This window comes from Chironomus tepperi, unplaced genomic scaffold, assembly GCF_022539635.2.
Source record: "Chironomus tepperi strain 1889 unplaced genomic scaffold, CSIRO-AGI_Ctep_v1 contig_137, whole genome shotgun sequence".
In the NCBI taxonomy this organism is placed as follows: domain Eukaryota; kingdom Metazoa; phylum Arthropoda; class Insecta; order Diptera; family Chironomidae; genus Chironomus; species Chironomus tepperi.
The window spans coordinates 964,177-986,955 of NW_027226259.1; the positions used below are offsets into that span (position 1 = coordinate 964,177).

Below are 22,779 nucleotides of genomic sequence, written 5' to 3' on the forward strand. Positions count from 1 at the left end.
TTTTACTACTTAATCCTTCTGTTATGGTCCCTGTGTCATGCCAAGCATAATTTTCTATTACATAAAAATAGTTTCAAAAGTGTCATTACTGTTGTGTGCTATTCTACATCATCTCCATTCTCTTACTGCCTTATTCACTTCTCAATGAATGTGTCACTCATGGAATATAATGTCGGTTATTGCTACATCTGCCCTTATTGTTGTTATTGCCATCCTGATGACTCAACTTAGTCTTTCGTACTTTATGGAAAAATAAGGCAAGATTGAATGGATGTGAGATTTTTTCTCGATGTTATTTTTCATCGAACTTTATAGGAATGAATCTCATGAGTATTTTATGTGAGGCTACGTTGTAGACTAAGGTTGAAATTAACTGGTTAGTAATAATTTATCAATCTATATCATTGGAAATCAAGTTTGATGTGAGAATTGAGCATTTGATGAGTAGATTCTGTCTTTATGTGTTATGTAATACACAACCGGTACCAATTGATATGTGCTGTCTACATGATAGATAAGCAAGTAATAATTTAGCGGCGTCTCTTTGGTAATGGACGCTCCTTGACGGTCTAATGATGCTGATTCTAATTAAACTGTTGACGTAATGACCTTATGGATGGTATTCAAGTCATGTTAGGTCAGATTGACTACCTTACCATGCTGATAGTATTTCAAAGCAAGCTAATCGAAGAGGAATGGAATGTTAAAGGCATTAGCCTGCAATTCGACCATAGTGTGAATTTCTTATACTGAAATGCAATACCTGCCCAAATGAAATGGATTAAAAAAGTTTTTCATTGTGTTGCTTTGAAATCAATAAATCATTCAAACTGAACTCTATTTAAAAACTAATTCCAAACTACAAAACTATTCAACTGCATAAATTGCATTTACTCTAACAGTCTAATTCCAATGAAATTCATTTAAAATTACTCCTCAATTGAACAGCATAAAAAGAGCTCGAAGCACTTCACTGACCAAAAAAAAAATAACATTGAAATGCGTTTTAAATTAAAAGCCAACAAAACCGTCGGTTAGTGGTTGAATGTGAGATGCTAAAGAAGAACTAACTAACAAAAAAGTGTGAATAAGAAGGAAAAAAATAGCACAATCCCAAATGGAATTTATTGCAATGCTTTTTTTGTGCTTATTTGGTTTTAGATGTGAAAAAAATTCTGTTCATCTTTCGAAGTTCCTTGAGCTTTTCAATGATCCAAAGAGGGTATCAAGTTGGAAATTAGTCTAGGATTGGCTATAAAGGCGCATTTTATGGTTATATCAAGGATGTAGACCTAAAATGAATTCAGGCTCTTTAAAGTCCTCAAATTCTGAATTTCATCGCAAGTCATCTAATCCCTGATTCTTGATTATAATCACTTCTTAGCTTATCCAACCAGACACTCAGAAACAAAATTTATGCAAAATTGTTGTCTCCAGAACATTGCAATTGAGCACAAGACGAACAGAAAAGAAATTCAAGGCCAGAAAACTTTTTGTTTTCTTCTTCAAAGGCATCGAAAAGCAAACAACAAAGAAGAGAAAATGCAAAAAAATCCCCATTTCTTTATGGATATCTCGGTTTCTTTACAACACAGATATTTCGAGACTTTGCGTCTCCATTTTTCCAGATTTTGTGATAAATTTTCATTTACAAAATGAAAAGTTTTGCTTTAAAAAAATTTTCGCATGTTCGATTTGTGATATATTCGAGGATGTCAACAATTTTTGGTTGTATCGATAGCTGAATTTGATGGGGTATTGGGTGGATGTATAGAATTTTGACGTTAGTTCTGTTTTTCAAATACAATTCAAAACTAGTCACAATTTATTGAAATTTTTAAATATAATCTTAAGGAAGGGAGGCTCTGGACCCCAATTGACCCTTCTTGTTCCTCTCTAGCTATGCAAGACATTATGCTCCATCACTCAAATGTGTTAAAAACCCAATCAAGTATCACAAATGCGCCTTAACCTCAAACATTCTCTCAAAATACCCAAACTTACTTCCTTGTTTGTCGCGCTTATTGGATATATTCCTTCCGATATCTTTTTATTGTTTTTCATGCTTAGACGTCCCAAGCATCCACACAAATTATTGTATTATTTTTCTCAATGATTTAATTTATTGATATGTATGAATGATTTGATATGCATGAATGACTAAATAATAGAAATTTAAGGCAAAAGAAGAAGATGAGAAAGAATTGTGTGGGTTGGATAAAATCTTATTTCCGCCATTGTGACTTCATTGTCATTAATTTTCATTCTCCTTATCTGGAAAAAGCTGAAGCTGTAAGATTTTGTATGAAGAGATTCTCATTATGCTGGTTGTTGTTTTTGTATCATTATTATTATAGCTATTGTTACTATTTTACGAGATTATAGCCACATTCATATATTGGAATCTATGCATGTCATTGAGTACTTATTGAGTTCAATTTGATATGTATATAGAACGTTAGTTTCAATTAACTAATGAAAGAATAAGTAATGGTGCTGTCAAGGCGCAAATATTTATGCTTTTTGATCATATGGATTACACTTCAACATGCAATCTTATGAATAGCCTGCTTAAAGCTCTTTAATCTCTACTTTTAATTATGATTCCATTTTTACCTCTTCTTTGTGCTAAATTAACAGAAAATTTATTGGATTTATCGAGATTTATGAGAATTTATTGGATTTACATGAAATTATTGAGCTCATTCATGCTAAATATAGAAATTAAAGGATAGACTTTGAACAAAATACTGCAAATTGCATGTCTTTCCAATTTATGTGAGCTGATCATTAGCATAGTGAGAATTTTAATACCTTGACTCAGTTCATTGATTTTTACTCAACACTAGAGTTCCATATAGCAAACGAGACATTACATTAGGAATTGAGTTCATTATAAAATGACGTCATTAATCTCCTACATCTTTCAACAGATGCTTCGATAAGAACAACGATGGATTGATATCGTCATCCGAGCTTCGGCGTGTTATGACAAATTTGGGTGAAAAACTAACGGAAGAGGAAGTTGATGACATGATAAAGGAAGCAGATATGGACGGTGACGGCATGGTCAACTACGATGGTAAGTAAATAACATTATTTAATGTCAATTGTGTATTAAATTGTTATTTTCAGAATTTGTAATGATACTTATGGCGCGCAACTAGTGTCAGCTTTGTGAGCAGGCTTTCCCTCTGAAGCCTGTTAATTGATCTTTCTCCTGAGCCCATGCTGCATAAACTCAGTGCTGAAAAGATTCACACTACTAAAAAAATACACCTTTTTTCTCACATGAATGCTTCTTCCGATTCTTTTGAACAAAGAAATCAAAAAAAGTGCATTCAGACATGAACAACGTAAAAAAAAGAAGATAAATTGGAACCTAATTTTATATTAATTATAATTAATTTAAGAAATAAAAGAAACAATGATAATGAGTAAATAAGTTAGTTCAAAAAAGCGAATATAATTAAAGTTTATAGAACGCGAATATTATTATTTTTTATCAAAAAAAAAGTGAGAACATTATCAAGAAGATTAATGAGGCTGAGCTACATGAGAGCATAGGAGTGGGTTGTTGGCTGTTGAATGAATTGAAGGTATTCCGTGTACCAGGTGAACTAAAAAAAGTTGGTTTTTGCTACAAATTGATGGGATTAAGATGTCTGATTTATTTACAGCCTCAATCATTCGCCAGCCTAATGATTCCTTCTTGATTCTCGTGTAGCTCAGGGAAATTTATAAAAAAAATTGAACACATTTTTCCTATTTACATTTATTGATAACTAATAACAAGAAAATTTAGTGAATGAAAAAAATTTATAATTTTTTATATCATTCTATATAAAGAACATGGATATAAAGGATATTAAAATTGATGATCGACTGGTTCAATTAGTCGTTGAATTTTGGATCAAAAAGAATTTTTTAAATCAAATATTTATTATTTTGTATTGTTATGGATGCTGTCAGAGTTGATGGATTGAATTTTGTTAAATTTTGCATTTATTGACTTCCCAACCAACTTCATCTGCCAAAGAAATCCTCAATTTATGATTTGAAAGCTATTCAAACAGAACTAGGTCAAAGTTCCTTCAATAATCTGAATTATCTTTACTCTTTCCATTTATGATTTGAGTTTAAACGTATTGGATGTGTGAATCAGTGGTGTAGCAAGGAGGAATGAATTATTTCAGGAGCTGTCGATGTCTAGTTGAAAAAATTGAAAATCTAATATAAACGGTCGCGAAATCCATTTTCAATGGACGAAAGAAACCCCCTTGATGGACCCCCTTGCTACCCAACTGCATCCAATCCACCAACTCTGACACAAACAAATACAATTTTTTTGAATATCATTGATCATTGAATAAGTAAGAAAAAAAGAGGGAAAGAAGCAAAATAAAAAAAAATATGATTCATTGAGGATCCATACATAAAGCCCATATACACATATATACATACATAATGAATAAATATATAATAATACAAAATAATAATAATAATGATAATACACTATAAGAAAGAAGAAGAACATGATGATGAAAAAGAAGCATAAATAAATAAAAATAGAAATATCATTGAATGACAAATTGCAAAGCCGGCGCCAGGAACGATAATAAAAGAAAAGAAAATCCGAGGAAATGAAAATGAAGATAAAACTACGAAAAAAATAATAAAAAGATGGGAAAGATGGGATAGAAGTGATATCTTATTGAGGGATAATTTCCGAATAAAAATAGAAAAATAGGATGCGGAAGAAATTGATTGAAGTAGATGAAAATCACGAGAAAAAACCATCATTCGTACTGCATATGGCTGTCATTTTAGATATAAAAATAAAGATAAAATAAATATGATTCTTTCAAGGAGATGATTAATTAGATATGCGTTCCATAAAGTTAATTATATAATCAAAACAAAAGAAGATGAATTCATGCATTGTTGGAATATTTATGAACAAATTAAGTCATTGCCATTCACTTTAAATTTAAGAGATGCTGGATTCTCTTCAAAGGATCTGATCTGCTTGGTGGAAATGATGTCGTGGCTCTTTCATGTCAATCCAGATCGGAGCTACGATTGTTAGATCTCTGTCAAGGATTGACGAATATCAAATATGTCATATGGTAGATTAGGACAGATATTGTGCCAGAATCTTTGGTATACTCTGAGAGAATGGTAATCGAGCTAGAAAACGCCAAAACTAGAGGACGACAACCTAAATCCTAGGACGCAACGAGTATGCCAACCTATGTATTTTCAGCTTCACCATGAAAAGCATACCAAGCATCAAAAAATCCAGAAAAGATCCAGCACCGAAAAAATAAAGTTTCTTCTATTTTATACTAAAAATTTCGCGTTTTGTATACAAAGTCTTAATTCGATATTCAAGTAACTCTCGATTCTATCAAGACCTTCGTTAAAGATTAACAAATTTACAGAAATTTACTCAAAAAAAAAGTTGTTAGAAAGTTCAAAGTCGCACAGATATTTACTAAAGAAAAAAATAACAAATTTAAGATGATAATAACAGCAAATTGCCATTATATCTCCTGGAATACATAATATAAGAAGTCACAATGAAACATTTAGCACATACAATAGTGAAGAAAGAAATTTTTCATCGCACGACCAGACTCATTAAATGATAAGCATAGCATGAGAATGGCGTTGAAAAGTTGAAAACACAACATTAGACATTTTTCCTCTCGATTCAATTTACTACCATAAGGAACTAACTGTTAGATGAAATGATATATCCACAACTTTAAAATAGACAAATGATAGTAGCTGCAACATCCTCAAACCCATCTCGAACCATTAAACATTTAAAAAAATTAAAGGTATAAAAAATTTCATAATTACCACCCAATAGGAAGCTTCTCATAATCAGACATGCTGAAAAAATATAACTTTTGCATCTGCTCCGTCAGTTATAATCCTATTATGGTCTTAATTATCACCTTAGCTAATTGTTTGTTAAATACAGAAGCTTTGGACGGGGAAGAAAGTTTTTCTTTAGTTCCTTTCCTGCTGTACAAGTTATTAGAGCTTATGGATGTATTATTTTTCTGTGATAATCTTCGACTGTCTCATGTCTTCAAGGTATATGCGATTTCTTATGAAAAATTTCTCAATTTTTTAGTTACAAAATTTTAATTTTTGATAAAAATGGAAGTAGTTTTCAGATTATCTTAACTCCCCCAAAGCTTCATCACAATCCCCCAATCTCCACATCAATAAAAAGTAGATGCCAGAAACTTGAATGTTAAATGTACTATCAATGTTTGGATGATCTATGTATTTATAACGTTGTGATGTGATATAAAGAATAGATGTGATGATTGAATCTCTGTCATAGTTCATAATTTGATTTCAATTCATGAATAGAAGCGCTCCATTGGGTTCATAGTAGCCTGCTTATTCACTTTAAATCAATATCCGATATTGAAATTTATCCCACCATTGCTGTAGGGAAGCGTTAGAAGTGCAAGTGTCTTTTGACATTTTTCAACTAGTTGCACCTGAACAACATCAATAATCTCACTTCCCTTCATCAATTCTTATCAAATAATCCACAAATGATCCTGACACATCAAAATATATATTTTATGGAAACGATAAACGATAGAAAAGAAAATTTATTTATTTTTCGACAATTTCATTATGCATGGAAGGATAGGAAGAAGAAGCCCGAAAGTGTTGAAATGAAAAATTATTTTGCATATGTATGGCAACATAAAACATCAAAAATACAATAATAATCAAATAGAAATGAATATTTATTACCAGAAATTATATGAAAAAATAAAAGTTTTTCCATATTTTTTGACACAAAAATTTTTTCGATTATTTTTATTATCACGCATATGGTATGGGGAAGCATAATCACAGTGACACGCGCATATATACAAATAAAACACACATATACACACACCGTATAGAAATAATGTTATTATAGATGAAATATTTAGAATATAAAAATGCGAATAGAATGAGAGTGAATTAATTTTTGGATTTTTGTGGGGTTTTGAGGTTAATTGGGTCTGTGGCTTCAAATGCCATTTGCAGAACATTCATTCAAGGTTTAGTCGAGGCGTGGACACTCAGGGTCCATCACAATATGCATGAACCAGGGAATTATATTCAATACAATTGCAGCAATCCGGATCGAATTTTACATGAACTAAGTAGGAACTCAGACCGGATTTTAACCTTAATTGCACAATCCTGAGTGTTTCCTTCTCAATATCAGCTCTGACTTAACCAAATGGAGCCAAAGTAGACCCGATATGTCTCAGTCTCGGTCTCAAAACCGAGACTTCAGGACCCCTCATCAAGCACCCCCAAAATGTCCAGAAATCATGAAAATATAAAAAATTTCTTTTCTTACTTCCGCTTTAAACTTAAAATAAATCTAACTAAATAAAATAAAATAAATCCACATCACGACTTGAAGATGGTTGAGAGTGAATTTCGTAATGGCACTAGGAATTAAGTAAGGTTAATTGATAAACAAAACGAAACAAAACCTAATAGATTAATGTTAAAGAGATCATAAATACAGTAATAAAAAGCATGGAAATGTCATCATGGAATTGAAAATTTATAGCTAAATCAGAGTCAAATGCGGGGTGTAAACAGCTCAGTGTACAAAAAATAATCATGAAGTGTGCATCCTCTGATTAAACCCCCTACTGGCTAGAAATTAATTTTTCAGTTCCTAGCAGTACTTTATGCAGAAACAGTTTTCAGTTTATCAGCTATAGCCTGAGAGAATTTTATTTATGGAGCCTATTATGAGCCTAATTTTCATTTTAACTACATCACAGCATGTTCTCATGTATCAATGAACGATATACACAATATGAAATATTGTTATTAAAAATTGATCCCTCGATAATGATATGACGAGACATAATTGAGTTCAGCTATACAGACACACACAACTATACAGACACTCACACACACTCATGAAATTAATATTAAATATGCATTAATGTGACTCTCTTTCTCTCTTTTTTGAATACACAAAAAACTCAAAAATAAAAAAATAAAAAACAAGCCACATCCAAGTGGAGTTATTATGAGGCATAAGTAAATAATTGAATTATGAAAACATAAATAAAAAAATATAGAAGTAAGATATTTGCCTATGAATGAAAAAAAAAACAGAAGAATATATTAATTTTGTATTATTATACGATGAATCAATAAGAAAATGAAATTAAATATGTATGAAATGATAAAGAAGAACCAGGATGATTTATGAGATGAAATGGAAGCAGAGTAAGGATGAAGAAATTATATTGCGATCGAGCATTTTCTGTTATTTATGAAGCATTTTCAATAATAATTTTCACTATGGAAGTAACTTTGTTATTCTATTAAACTTAATCTTCATACTTAGTGAGCTATAACCTCTAAAGACGTCAAATTTAAGACAATAGACAATATTCCTTCATCCTATCCAAAAACTTTTCATCATTTTGTTCATAATTTACAATCTTAATGATGTTATTAACTAGTTTTTATGTTAGGGATTGTTCACAAATGACGTTTAGCTTGAATTACATCCCAATGATACCTAGCAGGCAAAGAGTGTGTTTTCAAGAGCACGGTATACTTAGAGCAACACTCACGAGCGATGTGCTTTGTCTGTTCATACCCTAGACATTGAATTAAGTAGGATAGGGGGTATATCCTTGGGTAGACTAAAACAATAATGAAGATGTGTTCCTGGTAAGCAATTCTAGAGTATACTTTTGTATACTAAGGTATTCTGGGGTATGCTTGAGTAACTAGTCTAATAGTATATCTGATAAATGCTAGGCTATACTTAAAGTAAGGGAATATACCAGGATATGCTGATTTAGTAGTGCACTTACCATATATTTGACTCTCTACCCTAAGAAAGGATATATCCTAGCACATATCGAGCCATAAATCAAGAACAGACACTCAGTAAGTGCTCTCAAGACGCGTTCAATGTCTAAAGATTACCGTAATTTGTGAACGACCCCAAAAATAAGTGAATCAAAAAATTGCTAAAAGTAAATTAACATGCGAAAGTTTTCTCATTTTTGAAATTTGAGTCTTCCGCACAATTTCATTAAAGTTCAAAAGACACAACAATAATAGACGAGATGAATAATATATTTTAATGAATATTATAAATTTTAAAGAAAAATTTTTCACTCATTTTAATTTGCACCTTACTTTGTCCTTTAAATATTTAAGAATTTTAGAACGTTTTTGTCCTTCTTAGAATTTAATGCTAAATTAATTGTTATAAAGCTTTGAATAAGTAGACATTTTTCACTATAATTCGATTGCAATTAGTTTTTGTTTATCTATTTTAATTAAGGATTGACCAAAAGTCAAGAGAATTGAGCATAGAACATATACTTTCATTTATTAATCAACTGCATGATGATGCAGGACGGGATTTGTTGTTAATGAGATAAAACTATGGAATTGTTGAGTATGAGATATTTTTAAAGGGAATTAAGCTATAATCTAGGTAGTCTGTACCTAATTATGTGTTTGTACCTTGTTGAAGTTGATTATAGTGGTAGTTTCAAGACATGGACCATCTATGAAAATCTGGAGACATTCAAAATGAACCTTAAGTGTCCCTATCTAGATAAAATCTAAGAGTTGCTTCTATAGAATTCAATAATATCATAGATAAGTCCAGCGACGAGCATTTAGGGTTCATTTGAATGTACAAACCTTGACTAGAATCCTTCAAATACATTTCATGCTACATATCCCAAACTTATTAAGTTAAATTGTTTAGAGATCTCATTAAGGAATGTGTGACATCTTGTTTTCGCGAAGAAGTCACGTCATAGGAGCTTGAGTGATTAGAATTGAATTGGTTGTTTGAATTAGAAGTGGATTTAACTGAATTTAGGATTCATTTCCCCTGTGTTATTCAAAAGTTTATGCAAATTGAGTCATTAAAATGTGATGTGCATGCAGAGGAAGCTGTTATCTGCTTAATAATCTTAAATATGATGTAAAAAATCATATTACTGTGCAACAAAATCGTTATGGCACCAACATTAACATGATATCAGTGAAAAATTGTTGCCAAATTCATTCATGGCTCTCGATAAAGTCATAAACACGTCAGAATGTGGCTTAAAAGGAAAGAAGAAAATAATTTATAATATCAGAAATCAGAAAACATCAGGTTTTATGATAAAAGCTTCGAAAATTCGCATGACATTGACATTATCACGATATGGATATACATAAATGTAGAAAGTTTCTTAACCTTAACGTAAATATTTTCACTTTATCAATGGATAAAGGAAAACCATTGGGGAAATTTTCGTCAGCTTCTTGATGAATTTTCGAACTTCTGACTCATTCAAGCTAGCTCGATACAGCTTGACATTATTGAGATTTTCAAGAATTTTCACTTAATGTCATAAATATTTTGCAAAATTTTCCCACAAGGAAATTATAAAGCGAACGTGTCACAAAAAAATGATATCGACTAACACACTTACAAGTGGAAAGGAAGCAGAAGAAGACATTTCAATACACAAAAATGTTTTATAGCTGATAAAGTTATTACTTTGATATCTCAAACAATCAATCAATAAGTGAGCTTTTTTCAGCAAGGAAAATCATCGAGATCGAACAGAAATAAAAAAATTTTCTTTTTGCATCTGTTTTTGTCTTCGAGATGTTCTTTTATGTCTTCAGAACTGACAATCGAAAATTTATTGAAGAGTTTTGTGCGATTAAGAGATTGATCACCCCGACTTGGAATGGCATTTTTGTCAGTTCAAGGAACTGCTGTTGGCAGAAGAAGTTTGAGATGGTTAAATCAGGGATGGGAGCTGTTCGGTCTTAGAACTTAAGGTTTTCAGGGCCAGAGTCAAAATATATGCAGCACTGAATTTTTATATCCGTATTCAGTATCAATGTTGCATACATTTTTGTGTCAGTGCTCTCAAAAACCTTAAAATCTAGAGCTAGCAACCAAGATGACTAAAAAGTTCCAATGAATTCCGTAGCTACTCAGAGGATAGACCTTCTTAGAACTAATCCTTCGTACCATCTGCTTTAACATCAACCTCTGACTCCCAGGTATGCAAACATTACATTTTTATGACCAATTTTGCATAACTTCCAAAAATACCAGCAATCATCCAAGAAATTTATTTTCTTCTGATAACGCATCTATTAATCTTGCAATATTCCTTCCTTTACCTTTACATTTTCTTATTTATGTAGCATTAAATAAATGAAAGACAAGAAATATATGTTGAGAATATTGTAGGCAAAGAGATTAGAATGAAAAAAGGGAAGGAAGGTAAAAGAAATAAATTTAATGTAATGTTGAAATGTTGAAGATTGTCACGCTAGTTCAAGATAAAAGAAAAAGTTTGTAAGCACAACTGAAATAAAGAACCGAAAACAAAACTTATGATTTTTATCCAAAAGGAAGAAGGTGAAATAAAAATATAAAAAATGGAACTAAAATAATAAAATGGAAATTAAAGAGAGAAAGAAAGAAAAGTTGAATCTGTCATAAAGTTTATGGACTTTTGGGGATGATGACTCTTTGAATTGTGACTTTTGGATTATTAGATCTGCAGGAACTACTTTATTTTTTCCAACGGCACAACATATTCTATGCTAATGAGACTAATGTGAGCTAATGGCACCATTTAGTCATTTCAGCTTATTAGACAGCAAAAGTCAAGTTTGATGCAGCATGCCACTCGGGATTATTTTGAAAAGAAGGCATTAACTGCTCGAAAAAATCCAAAGCAAGTAAAAAATTTGAATATTTTGAATGAAAATACAGTATGATTCCTATTGAGTCAATTGAAGATGGATAAAAGACACTCATTCAGTATAATACTATTCAGACATAAATCAGACCAGCTCAAATTGTATCAAAATGCGAAATGTTTAGCTCTTAAAACTGAATAGCATTGACTTTTTGGATTCAATATTGGCCAATACCCAAAAAATCCAAAAATTATGAAGATTCTTCAAAATCACTGAGTCATCAGCTCTGATAAGAAGTCCATCGACCCAAGATTCAATTCGTTCGCTCGCCTTTAATACAATATACCTAAGAGGATACACCCAACCACACAGATATACACAAAAAAATAAAATATATTGCATTGAATTGATTTGTTGATTTGTTCGCTGTGTTATTGATAAACTAAATGAATGAATATGTTAAGTATGAAACAAAAAAGTAGTAGAATTAAAATTAATAATAAACTGAAATTGAATAACTGTCTAAGATGAAAAAAACCAAAAAAAAAAATATTAACTAAATTAATGGAACCCGAACTAAGAAAAAATTATAACACAAAAATGAAGAAAAATAAAAATAAATTTTAAACCATTTTTTGTAATGGGATGAAAATGACATTTTATTATTTCCATAATATTACAGTAAAGACATCAACTTCCACAGCTCAAACAACAGATTTTGATAATTATTGGTTCAATCGTCCGTTTCGCAGGCGCATCAATATCTGGTCACGACTCAAATGATAATCGTATGGATAATATCTGGTGAAATGTAATTACATGAATTAGGACAGTGGTGGACAACCTTTTTTTCGCGGTTCACACTCTACCGAATCCTCACACTATTCATGGCATTTTCAAAAATTATTGTCGACACATAACGGTGCCGCGACATACGGGTTGCACACCACTGAATTAGAATATTAAGCCATAAGCCGACCTTATCTCGTCATCTAAATTGTCATTGTCATACATTGTTCCGAATTTAAAATGTCCAAAACATCTTTGAAGAGAATTCTCATTTAATCAGGGGCTGTTCATTTGTGACATAACGCAAAAAATCCACCACCTGCCTTCGAAACATAATCCTAACCTCCCTTCCTCCTAATAGCGTTAAGTAATAAGTGAATGACCCCTCAGACAAGCCAAATAATCACAGACAACAACGAAAATTCCAAATAACGATGATTTTCCATCTAATGCTCTAAATTGCTGACTAACTACACGTCCATTATAAACCATAACAATAATTACCTCCGTGGAATTGTATAGTAATTCGGTGCATATCTGCCATACTCAGTATTTGATGTGCGAGGACCGGAACTCAAATTGCGATAAATGCCATAACCGTGATATTCTGGGCGTTTATATCCATGAATATAAATTGAGACAGGAAAGAAGCATCAGCAACAGCGGACCGAGAATAAAATTATTAAATTTGAATATTTAATTGACTTTTTATACGCAGGTATGCTGGATATCCATGGCCATTACGAATGGAATGCATATTCATGATATTGGTTTAGGGATGAATTACGAGGAACTGAGCTTTAAATGATGATTGGAAATTGATATTTAACTTACCACCAAGTTCTTCGAGTCTTGGGATTCTATACCATTTAAATCCATGTTCGCAAGTATGCTTATTGGTACATTGATAACATTTAAATCGTCTTATCTTTGATCGATCTAGAAGTGGATATGGCATCTCTCAACTTCTTTTTTTTAGAATTTTTAAATTAATGAACCTTCTTGGTTGAAAACTTAATACAAAATTGCAATGGCTACTGAGAGTCAAGGTAAAATTGGTTAATAAAGAATTCAAAAGGCTACTTTGATTTTTGAGAGTAAAATTTTCAGATTTTTCAGCATTCAAGCTTTATTTTAGGAATGTTCAACAGATATTAATACATTTAGGATTAAAATATTAGTAAGCTCAGCTGCACCGACTCCAAATCATTTACATCTCAACCTGCAAAAGAAAATAAAATTTCATCCTGAAAATTATAGCATGTCTTAAGATTTAAGCTTGAAAAGTATAAATAACTGATCTGAAGTAACACGTGACTGTCAAAATCGTGTATGAAGTAAAAATTCACTTTTGAAAGCAAATGAAGTGATTGAAAAGAAACATGGAAAAGTCAATAAAGTAGTCAATGATGATGTCCATATTGTTGATCCAAAACTCCTGCATAGCACACAAAATGTTGTTAGGTGACTTCTTAAGTTCAAGTAATTAGTTACATACAATAATATCTGTTCAAAGTGGTTTAAAACACATGAATAAGTGAAAATTAATACAAAAGTGAGAAGCTGCAAGGACAAATGCTGATGATGTAGTTCAATGAAGTTCAAGTGGATTCCGTATGAATTGCAAACCTTCATCTACTTCGTGTCAAGGTTGCCATAGAGATCTCGGTTCCGAGCTACCGCACGGAATCTTCTCAAACTGCACTCATCGCGTAGCTGATCCAGAATTCGAAACCAGAATCAACATCAAGTAACTCCCAAATATTCAATCAAATAAATCAATTTTTATTTCAGTTCAATTTATCGTATATCTTTTTAGTTCCAAAATTTTCAGTCCAATTTTTTCATCTTTACAAATTTTTAGAAAAAATAGTTTTTGACTTCAATTTTTAAATTAGTATTGCTACAATCAATTCAATTCTATCGGGTATTACAAGTTTCCTTAAATCTTGACATCATGGCAAGTTTCTTACTAATAATTCATAAATATTTGATTTTCAAATTTCACACGAAAGCACAAAAGGTTTGTTCTTGTTAAATATTTCTTTTAAATCAGGGCTGCTCAAACTTATGTATGCGACACGCTATTGTCTAAGTCTGGTATGTCGTTGAACCAGAGCTCGAAGTTGACTTGAATTTTGAATGGAGTCGAGTCAACTTTTTCATACCAAATCTGAGTAGACTTCGAACTCTTGTGCTGCCTAATACAACCCACAAATGTGTCGCAGAATAAAGTTTGAGTAGCACTGCTGTTGATCATTGGAAAAGTACATAATAAAAATTTCACTACGTATGGAGAGTAAATAGGCAGATTTATGGGGATTACATAATGAATTAGTAATGAATAATAAGCATAATTTTAACACTTTAGGTCAATCCAAGAGTGTCAATATTCGGTGAAGCAAAAGGTTAGTGAATAAGTTTTGGATATAAGAATTTTATTAAAAATGTTTATGAAAATTGTAAAGGCTGACTTTTTGTTCATTAATTAATTATAGGATGGAACTTTATGAGTCATTTTAAGTTCCAATTTTGATTTTTATTATTTAGGAAGAAGTTAAAATCCAGAACTGCCTGAATCAAGGCACACCTGGGAAAATACACTGGTTAGAGCCAAAATAAATAAATAGGAATCAACCTTTAATTTTCATAAAAATTGGAAGAGGAATGTGTCGAAAAGCATATGAAATAATTTTGATAACATTTATATCACCTCAAGTCCCACTTTGCGGATCATCCTTTGAATTTTTTTGATTTTTATCTTAAATTTTATATAAAAATGTGTACTTAAAGGAAATTAAAACTAAATCGGAAATCGGACATGCTAACAGGGCATTACTTGCTTAGTAGTTGTAATTATTGCTGATTGATTGGACCTAACTGTCTTAGTATAATGGATATCGAGTCACACACACTAGCTGCCTGAACTCTTTCAAAACCTTATTCTACTTAATTATGCTAGTTGGATGACAATCTTGCTCTTAGCTTACTTTGTCCTTGAGACCATACTATTTGCGTGTTTAGGACATGTTAGCCTACAAGTGCTATTATAACTACACTATGACCATCCAGTTAGACAGCACACCTAAGAGTATTAATTTCTTTTGTTGGGATTTACGCTCGACCTCTGAAGGAGTTCCACATCCCTAATATTATATTAATTGTAGTAAATGTGAGAAACATTCATAAAGTCCTCCCGACATTACTTTCCAAGACAGTATTTCAAGAGAATGAAAACAGCATCATGTATCTCAAGAAGCACTCAATAATTATGACTGCCTTTACATTATCCTACATCTCGGGCAACAAACCACAATCATTTGATACTATGATTGCAGAAAAGCGTTGAGTCAGCAAAAGAAATCTGCATTCGAATGTGAGAATTTTAAGGCCATTGCTCGACATTTGTATGACTTGATTGCAGCCAATAAAGATGTCTCAATGTCAATTAAATTCCCGTTAACATCTCCGATTTGAACACATAATTTGTGATGAGTAAAAAAAATAATTTGCATAACTTGAAAATTGAGCAATTTTAAGGAACAAAATCAAACAGGTTTTTAAAGATGCCATTCTGATCTATGGAACCTGTTGAGTCTATTCCAATATGAGGAAATAAAAAGAGCCGCGGTAACATAAAGACAGGAAAGATAAATCAAAAGACTTAATCATATTTACACACTTAAAAAAATATTTTTTCATAAACTTTGGTCTGCTTTTTGTGCACAAAAACTTGCAAATATCAATTATGTCTTAAGCATAAGGTCACCAATTTCCCTGTATTACTATATTCTCATCTCATCCTAATTTTTTATCTTTTAAATAAATGAATTTATGTCATAAAGTTAAATATGTATCTAGTGACTTATTGCTTAACCCTGTCCCTCGATAGTTTTTCCATTAGAATTTACAGTATTTAAAGGAATTTCCTCAAATGGACTCACAGTATCATCTGGACCACGACGATTATTATTTGCCTTTTTACTTCGACACAATTTCGTCTTTAATCCACACATATCTGCTCGACACACTAATCCAATAAGAATTCCAGATAATGTTATTGCCAGAATAGCTGCAAAGAAAAAGTTCATTGTAAGGATAACTTGTTCTGCATATGTAAAACCTGTTTTGACATCAATTCATGCTGTTATGGAATAAAAAGAAGGTGATCTTCGTCACGTCTTACAAATTAAGCCCGAGCGACATATGACTCAAAGCAGTCAAATGGTACCACTTGACAAATTACAATATACCGCTCGGATGTTCGGCCAAACAGCCATGAAAGGAAAGTGAACGACTAATTAATATTGTCAATATTGGGGCACGTACTTCTCTTTTAAAATAACAAACAGCATAGTGTACGCGTAAGCACTTTTTGCGCTGTTGTTCATCCAAAAGAAACGGAATGGACAAGAATATCGCGTGATGTCAAAAGTAGGCGTATAAAGTTGGTAGTCAGCAGAATAATACTCACCGATTAAAATATACTTTAAAGTTTGATTATCAATGTCTACGGAATGGTCGACAATTTCTGTTGTAGCTATTACATCAGGCTGTTTATTTGCTTGGTCATTAGTATGAATCACTTCATGTGCACTTTTGTCTATACTCAATGTCGTTGATAATGTTGTCGTCACAATCGGCGCTGCCGTTGGAGATTTTGTGGTACTGGTTAGTCTTTCTATTGTCAAAGGTTGCTCAATGGGCGGATCGTTGCCTACAATTGCATCTTCGAAATTGTCTTCAGTCACATAAATGAAGCAACTAAAATTATATCCTTCAAAATTAACTGCGTCAATTCCTGTCAATTTTCCACACATTTCAGATATTGAGGAACGTGATATGTTCTTCATTTCGAGTTTAGTAAGTGATGTTAAGTCCTCAAATGCACTTGAATCGAAATTCTCATCAAAGTTATTTCCCTTAAGTGTGAGATTTACGAGTTGCTTAATGCCTGAAAAGGCCTCGTCAGGTATTTCACTTAGTCCGCATTCATCTAAATTCAATGTAGTCAGGTATGAATTACTAATGAATCCCTTCTGAAGAATCAATGGATTTTTAGACAAATCCAGTCGTTCAAGCTTTGTAAGGTTCACAAAAGTGTCTGAATCAAAGTCACTTATATCATTATTCCTAAGTATAAGTGATGTAATATTGACTAAATATTTGAATATCTCTTGGCTTATTTTTGTAATTCCATTATTCGAAAGATCCAGCTCGAGTAAATTACCGCAGCATGTCGCAAACGTAGATTCATCAAGGTGTAGTTGATTATTGCTCAGGTCTAATGTTAATATTGTGTTTGGTATGTCATTTGGTATAGCTTTAAGCGTTAGATTTGAGCAATCTAACGACGTGCTGGTCAATGCTTTACAATTCGAATATGACGGTACAGGAACTAATAAAATACACAAAAGTAAATTTACATTTACACATTTTTAATATTTACAGTTCATACCATTTTCCTCGATTTCATTATGTATCGTTGCGGACTCTATCCATTGGACGTAGACTAAAACTAAAATTATCACATATCGAGCTGTCTCTGGCACGTACATTTTACAAATGAATCCACTTAGAACCTTTCACCTATTATTTTTTATTCTTTTTGATTGCTTCCAATAGTTCTCTTATTCACCTGAATGCCGTTGTCATTCAATCATCTATATTTCTAGCCTGTCACTCGTTCTAAAAAAATTAGGAATGAGGTCAAAATCAGATATATAGTTCAATTATTCAGTTTATAGCAGAGATTGAAGTTGATTGGAATTTATTTCACATGTGAAAATCATTCAAGTCAGCTAGTAATCATGTAAGTTAATCAAATGCATCCATAATCATGCAATTTACACTTATCAAGCCTAACGAGCATTAGCTTCAGATTTAATAGTATTAAAGACGATATATCTAATCAAAATCTATCAGTGCTGCATGTTACTTCCCTACTTTACATAAAAAGACAATTGAATTATTTAAATCAGCACGAGTTAAGTGTCAGGGACATTAATGATCTGTCAAGTAAGCGACATTGAACTTGAATACTAAGAAAATCAATAAAAGAATCGTGCACTAGAACATTACAGACGCACAAACTATTCGTTGCTGATTCATACATTTCTTGACTATGTTAATTACTTATCACTCATTCAGCATGACGCAACAATAGTTTAAAGTAGCACGATTAACATTTTTTGATAAAAATCGTATTATTTAGGCTTAGGCATAGGCCGAAGGTCACTTGTCACGATTTTTTCCTATCATTTTTTAGTGAACTAAATGCATACATCACAATCAATCAATATACAGGAATTATTAATGTCCATTGAACTGTACTCACCGCTTTCATCACTTAAATATTGACGAAATAAATTTTATTCGAAAAAATTCAATTATTAGATGGACTCTTAATTAAATTAGACACATTAATCACTGTCCAACAGCCAATTCTGTATCTTATGTCTGCATTCTTTTAAAGACCGTATGATATATGAAAGAAATTCTTGTAATTGTGAACAAAACTGAAAATAATTGTGGAAACTAGTTCCGATATTTATTTTACAAAAGTAAACTGGATGTGAAGGCACAACGATTGCATGTCTATATTCACACTGAAGACGATTAGTTCCATTTGAATGCTTTTTGAATATTTTTTAAATTAATTTATTGAATTTCAAACTTAATTTCACAAAAATGGAACTGACTTTCAATATTATAGTCTGTGAAGTGGAAATACTTAGCTGTTTCATTCATTTTCCTTAAGTAATACAAAGTATGGTCCTAGTCACAAGGTGTGAATGCAATTTTGAAGATGCAACGGCCAAAAAGCATTCAAAAACATTGAACGGTGCTGGATGAAAACATTGAAAGTAGAAAACATCGAAAAATTCAAAACAATATTTTAAATTTTTGCCTTAATTTGACGTTAATTCACTAATTTCTAAATTAAACAATCTATAATAAGCAAAAATCTACCTGCTTACAATCCAAAACGAGCTCAAAAATAAAGATTTAACAAAGTAAACATTGAGAAACTTTAGAACTAAAAATCTTGCGATATTTAATCCAGTAGCCAATTTTTTTCTCTAAAAAAATCACAGAAACCTCCTCTTTCTTACTATTTTTTTAGTGGGTAAAAGATGAGAACGAAGAACTTTATTTTTTTGTTATTAGTAGTTGTTCTACTGAGCCTTCTTTTAATTATACTTGGTCCAAGCAATAATGAGAACATAGCAAACATCCAGAATTTAGCAAACAAGCACTTTTCCAAGTTTAAGGTGAGTCTAATGGAAAAAAAGAGAAAATTTTTTTCCTTCATAAAGAAAAATAATAAAGCTTGCACAACCAATAAAGAGTTGAGGCTAATAAGTCAAAAAAATTCTATTTTAGGAAAATCTGCGAGTCGAAAAAGAAAAGGAATTGGACATAGATCCTAAATATCTACAGCTACTTGGATTTGATACCACAACAACTCAGTCATATAATGTAAGCAGAGGGAATTTCTCGATCGTTAGTTATGTGCTTCAGAATGAAGTATCGTCGTTAATTCTTCAACTTCAGAACCTCGCAAGTATCTTGCCAACAGAAAATTTCTTAATATACGATCTAGGATTATCAGACAGTGATGTTCAAATTCTATCTACATTTTGTAATACAAGCACGCTAAAATGTTCAATTCAGAAGCAGGATTTAAGTCAATATCCCTCATATATTATGCAAGATGATAAATTACATCTATTCCGTCCCATACTCATTAAAAATGCATTATTAAGATTTCGTACGATATTATTTATAACAAATAATGTGAGATTCAAATGTTCCAGTAAAATTCTAAACGACATACGTCGACGAACGGAAGAACAGAATCATGTAACAAGCCTTGAAATCCGGAAGCTGCCATTAACTTCAAATACACATCCAAGAATGTTTAATTATTTCGACTCAGATGCCGACTCGTTCTTATTTGTACGACAAGTCAAATTAGATGCTGTCTTCTTTCACTACAGTCGATTCCTTGATGACAAAATTCTCCTGCCATGGCTCAAATGTGTTCTTACACCGCAATGTATCCAACCAATTGGAGCTAATGCAAATACTAATCACTGTAAATTCAATAAGAAACCACAATACAGATATTCTGGATGTCATGGATATGATGAATCAGCATTTAATGTTATATGTAGCATAACATTTAATTTTAATGAGGCAAAATATTCCGTGACTGATGTCGATGGACCTTTGTTCTATAAGCAGTCACTTGAAGATTCCATTCGAATACTGGATAATCGAAAGAGGAATATCAGCGAGACAAGTGAACATCCCTATAATAGTGAGGAGTAACGGACATCCCAACATAATTTTTTCTCAATCAAATTAAAGATTTTTTTGATAACAAAAAGTCATCAAAAAAATAAGATAATCCAAAATGGCTGTTGATTAATTTATAGAGCATAATAATCTCATTGGATGTAAGTAGAATAAGTGAACTGCGAGAATGATGAAAAACAAAAAGATAATGGATGAAATTGACAGACACGCGCGCAAGTTGTGAGATAATTTCCATAGACAACACAAAAATTTACAGCAACAATTTGTTGCGTTTCTTTTGTTAATTATGGATATGGACATTTCGAGTCAGTTTTATAGGTGAATAAGGTCATTACTAATTAATGAGTTCCATCTACTACTTATTACACAATCACATACACACAACAATAAATTTATGGATCGAATCATGTTCTCAAGCATGCATGATGGAAATGCTATGCTTACACTCTTCCTAGCTGTCGGTTAATTTATCTATCTAGTGAAATTTTGGGGTTGATTGCGAATGATGTTATGGCTTAAGGGTTTTATGGACAGTGTATAGAGATTCTTATCCTGTCATCATGCTCTAACATGAAGTCACATGATCGATGAGCTGCTTAAGAATCCAGATTACATTTTACCCTTAAATTCATAACAGACTTCGAAGTTGACTCAAATTTCATACGAAGTGGATTCATACAAAATCCTAGTCAACTTCGAGCTCCGATTCAAGGACATCATTAGCGACCAATCCCCAAAAGAACAATTTAAAGTCAAGATATACACTAAAATATTCTCATGAACATAAACAAAAATAGAAATTATGCTGGGCTGGGTCATAATAGTTTTGGGTAATAAACTTGCTTCATTAACACGCAATCCACAAATGAATAGCTCAAATCACTCAATTCGAGCCTTAATTTTTTTTACATAATCTAGAGTTTCCAAATCACATGGTCAGTCCAGCAGAATAACAATTTACAGGAAAAAGAACAATTTTCTAGTGAAAAAAATTATTTCCCACAATTACCTGTGCATACTAAAATTTATCGATAAATCAATCTCTATACAAAATAATAATAATAATATTATTCAAAAAAAGTTGAACTATTCGTACTTACCGTAAACATACTAATAGCACAAGCAAACATCACACAACAGATAAATACTTCAATAGACCTCTTTATTGCACTTCTATAAAAAAAAATCTTCGGATTCAATTTATTTCTATAATTATTACTTATTTATCGACATTTATAGATTGTATATTATTAACTTATTATTTGAAATTGCCTAGAATGCATAATTTTATTGGGAATTTGAGGCAGAAGTTGATAACTGAGAGTAAAATTACAGAATGTAATTGATATTTACGGTGATGCCTTCAAGGTTATCAGCATTTGAAGGCTTACCCTATAAATGAATCTTTAACATTCAAAACTATAAAAATGATTGAAATTGTGTTTTAAAACCGTACAAAAGTTAATATTTTTTGCTATAAAAGACATACAAATGTTTTCAGATTTATCCTAAAACCATACAAATTCATATGAATTTTAAACAAAACCTTGCAAATTCCATTCCGAAACTATACAACAGCTTTATTATTTAAACATTTGTACGGTTTTATCAACAGCATGTAGAAATCTTAGTGACCAATGCAACAAAAATTAACATTTTAAGGTTGAATGAATCTCAATCAACAAGAAAATGTGCATTTTAAGGTCAATTAATATTCAAATAATCTCAAACATCACTCAATTCCCACAAAATATTTAAATTCTCATTTTTATTGTTTAATTAAAATTATTAAATGTAAATACATGCAAAGCAAAAAAAAAATGAATAATGCTGTTTTAGAGCATTGCTGCTTTTTATTAAAAAACAAAACTTGTCATTTCCCTGTTTCCTTTTTCTGAGACA

General features: G+C 31.6%; 3 protein-coding genes across 6 annotated transcripts in view; 2 read left to right on the forward strand and 1 right to left on the reverse strand.

Annotated features, from left to right (window-relative positions):
- The window catches only part of LOC139087878 (uncharacterized), a 141,973-nt gene extending 129,558 nt beyond the window's left edge, over positions 1 to 12,415 (forward strand). For all 3 annotated transcript variants that reach the window (XM_070636833.1, XM_070636832.1, XM_070636831.1), the window contains 2 exons: positions 2,934 to 3,082; positions 3,136 to 12,415. In XM_070636833.1, the coding sequence (XP_070492934.1) occupies positions 2,934 to 3,082; positions 3,136 to 3,167 (181 nt within the window). In that variant the 3' untranslated portion in view covers positions 3,168 to 12,415. The remainder of the gene's footprint in view (positions 1 to 2,933; positions 3,083 to 3,135) is intronic.
- Positions 12,416 to 13,671: 1,256 nt separating this feature from the next.
- On the reverse strand, positions 13,672 to 19,101 carry LOC139087876 (toll-like receptor 3). Of its 2 annotated transcripts, XM_070636828.1 has the most exons (5): positions 18,890 to 19,101; positions 18,011 to 18,240; positions 17,027 to 17,950; positions 16,497 to 16,624; positions 13,672 to 13,774 (listed from the first exon to the last, which is right to left on the reverse strand). In XM_070636828.1, exons 2-5 carry the CDS (start codon positions 18,108 to 18,110, stop codon positions 13,763 to 13,765), a joined length of 1,164 nt encoding a protein of 387 aa, XP_070492929.1. In that variant the 5' UTR covers positions 18,111 to 18,240; positions 18,890 to 19,101; the 3' UTR covers positions 13,672 to 13,762. The 2 variants fall into 2 exon arrangements, with proteins under 2 accessions (XP_070492929.1, XP_070492928.1); XM_070636827.1 differs by lacking the exon at positions 13,672 to 13,774 and having other exon boundaries at positions 14,317 to 16,624.
- Positions 19,102 to 19,629: 528 nt separating this feature from the next.
- Positions 19,630 to 22,765, forward strand: LOC139087828 (uncharacterized). Its single transcript, XM_070636748.1, has 2 exons — positions 19,630 to 19,826; positions 19,939 to 22,765. Exons 1-2 carry the CDS (start codon positions 19,689 to 19,691, stop codon positions 20,887 to 20,889), a joined length of 1,089 nt encoding a protein of 362 aa, XP_070492849.1. The 5' UTR covers positions 19,630 to 19,688; the 3' UTR covers positions 20,890 to 22,765.
- The last annotated feature ends 14 nt before the right edge of the window (positions 22,766 to 22,779 follow it).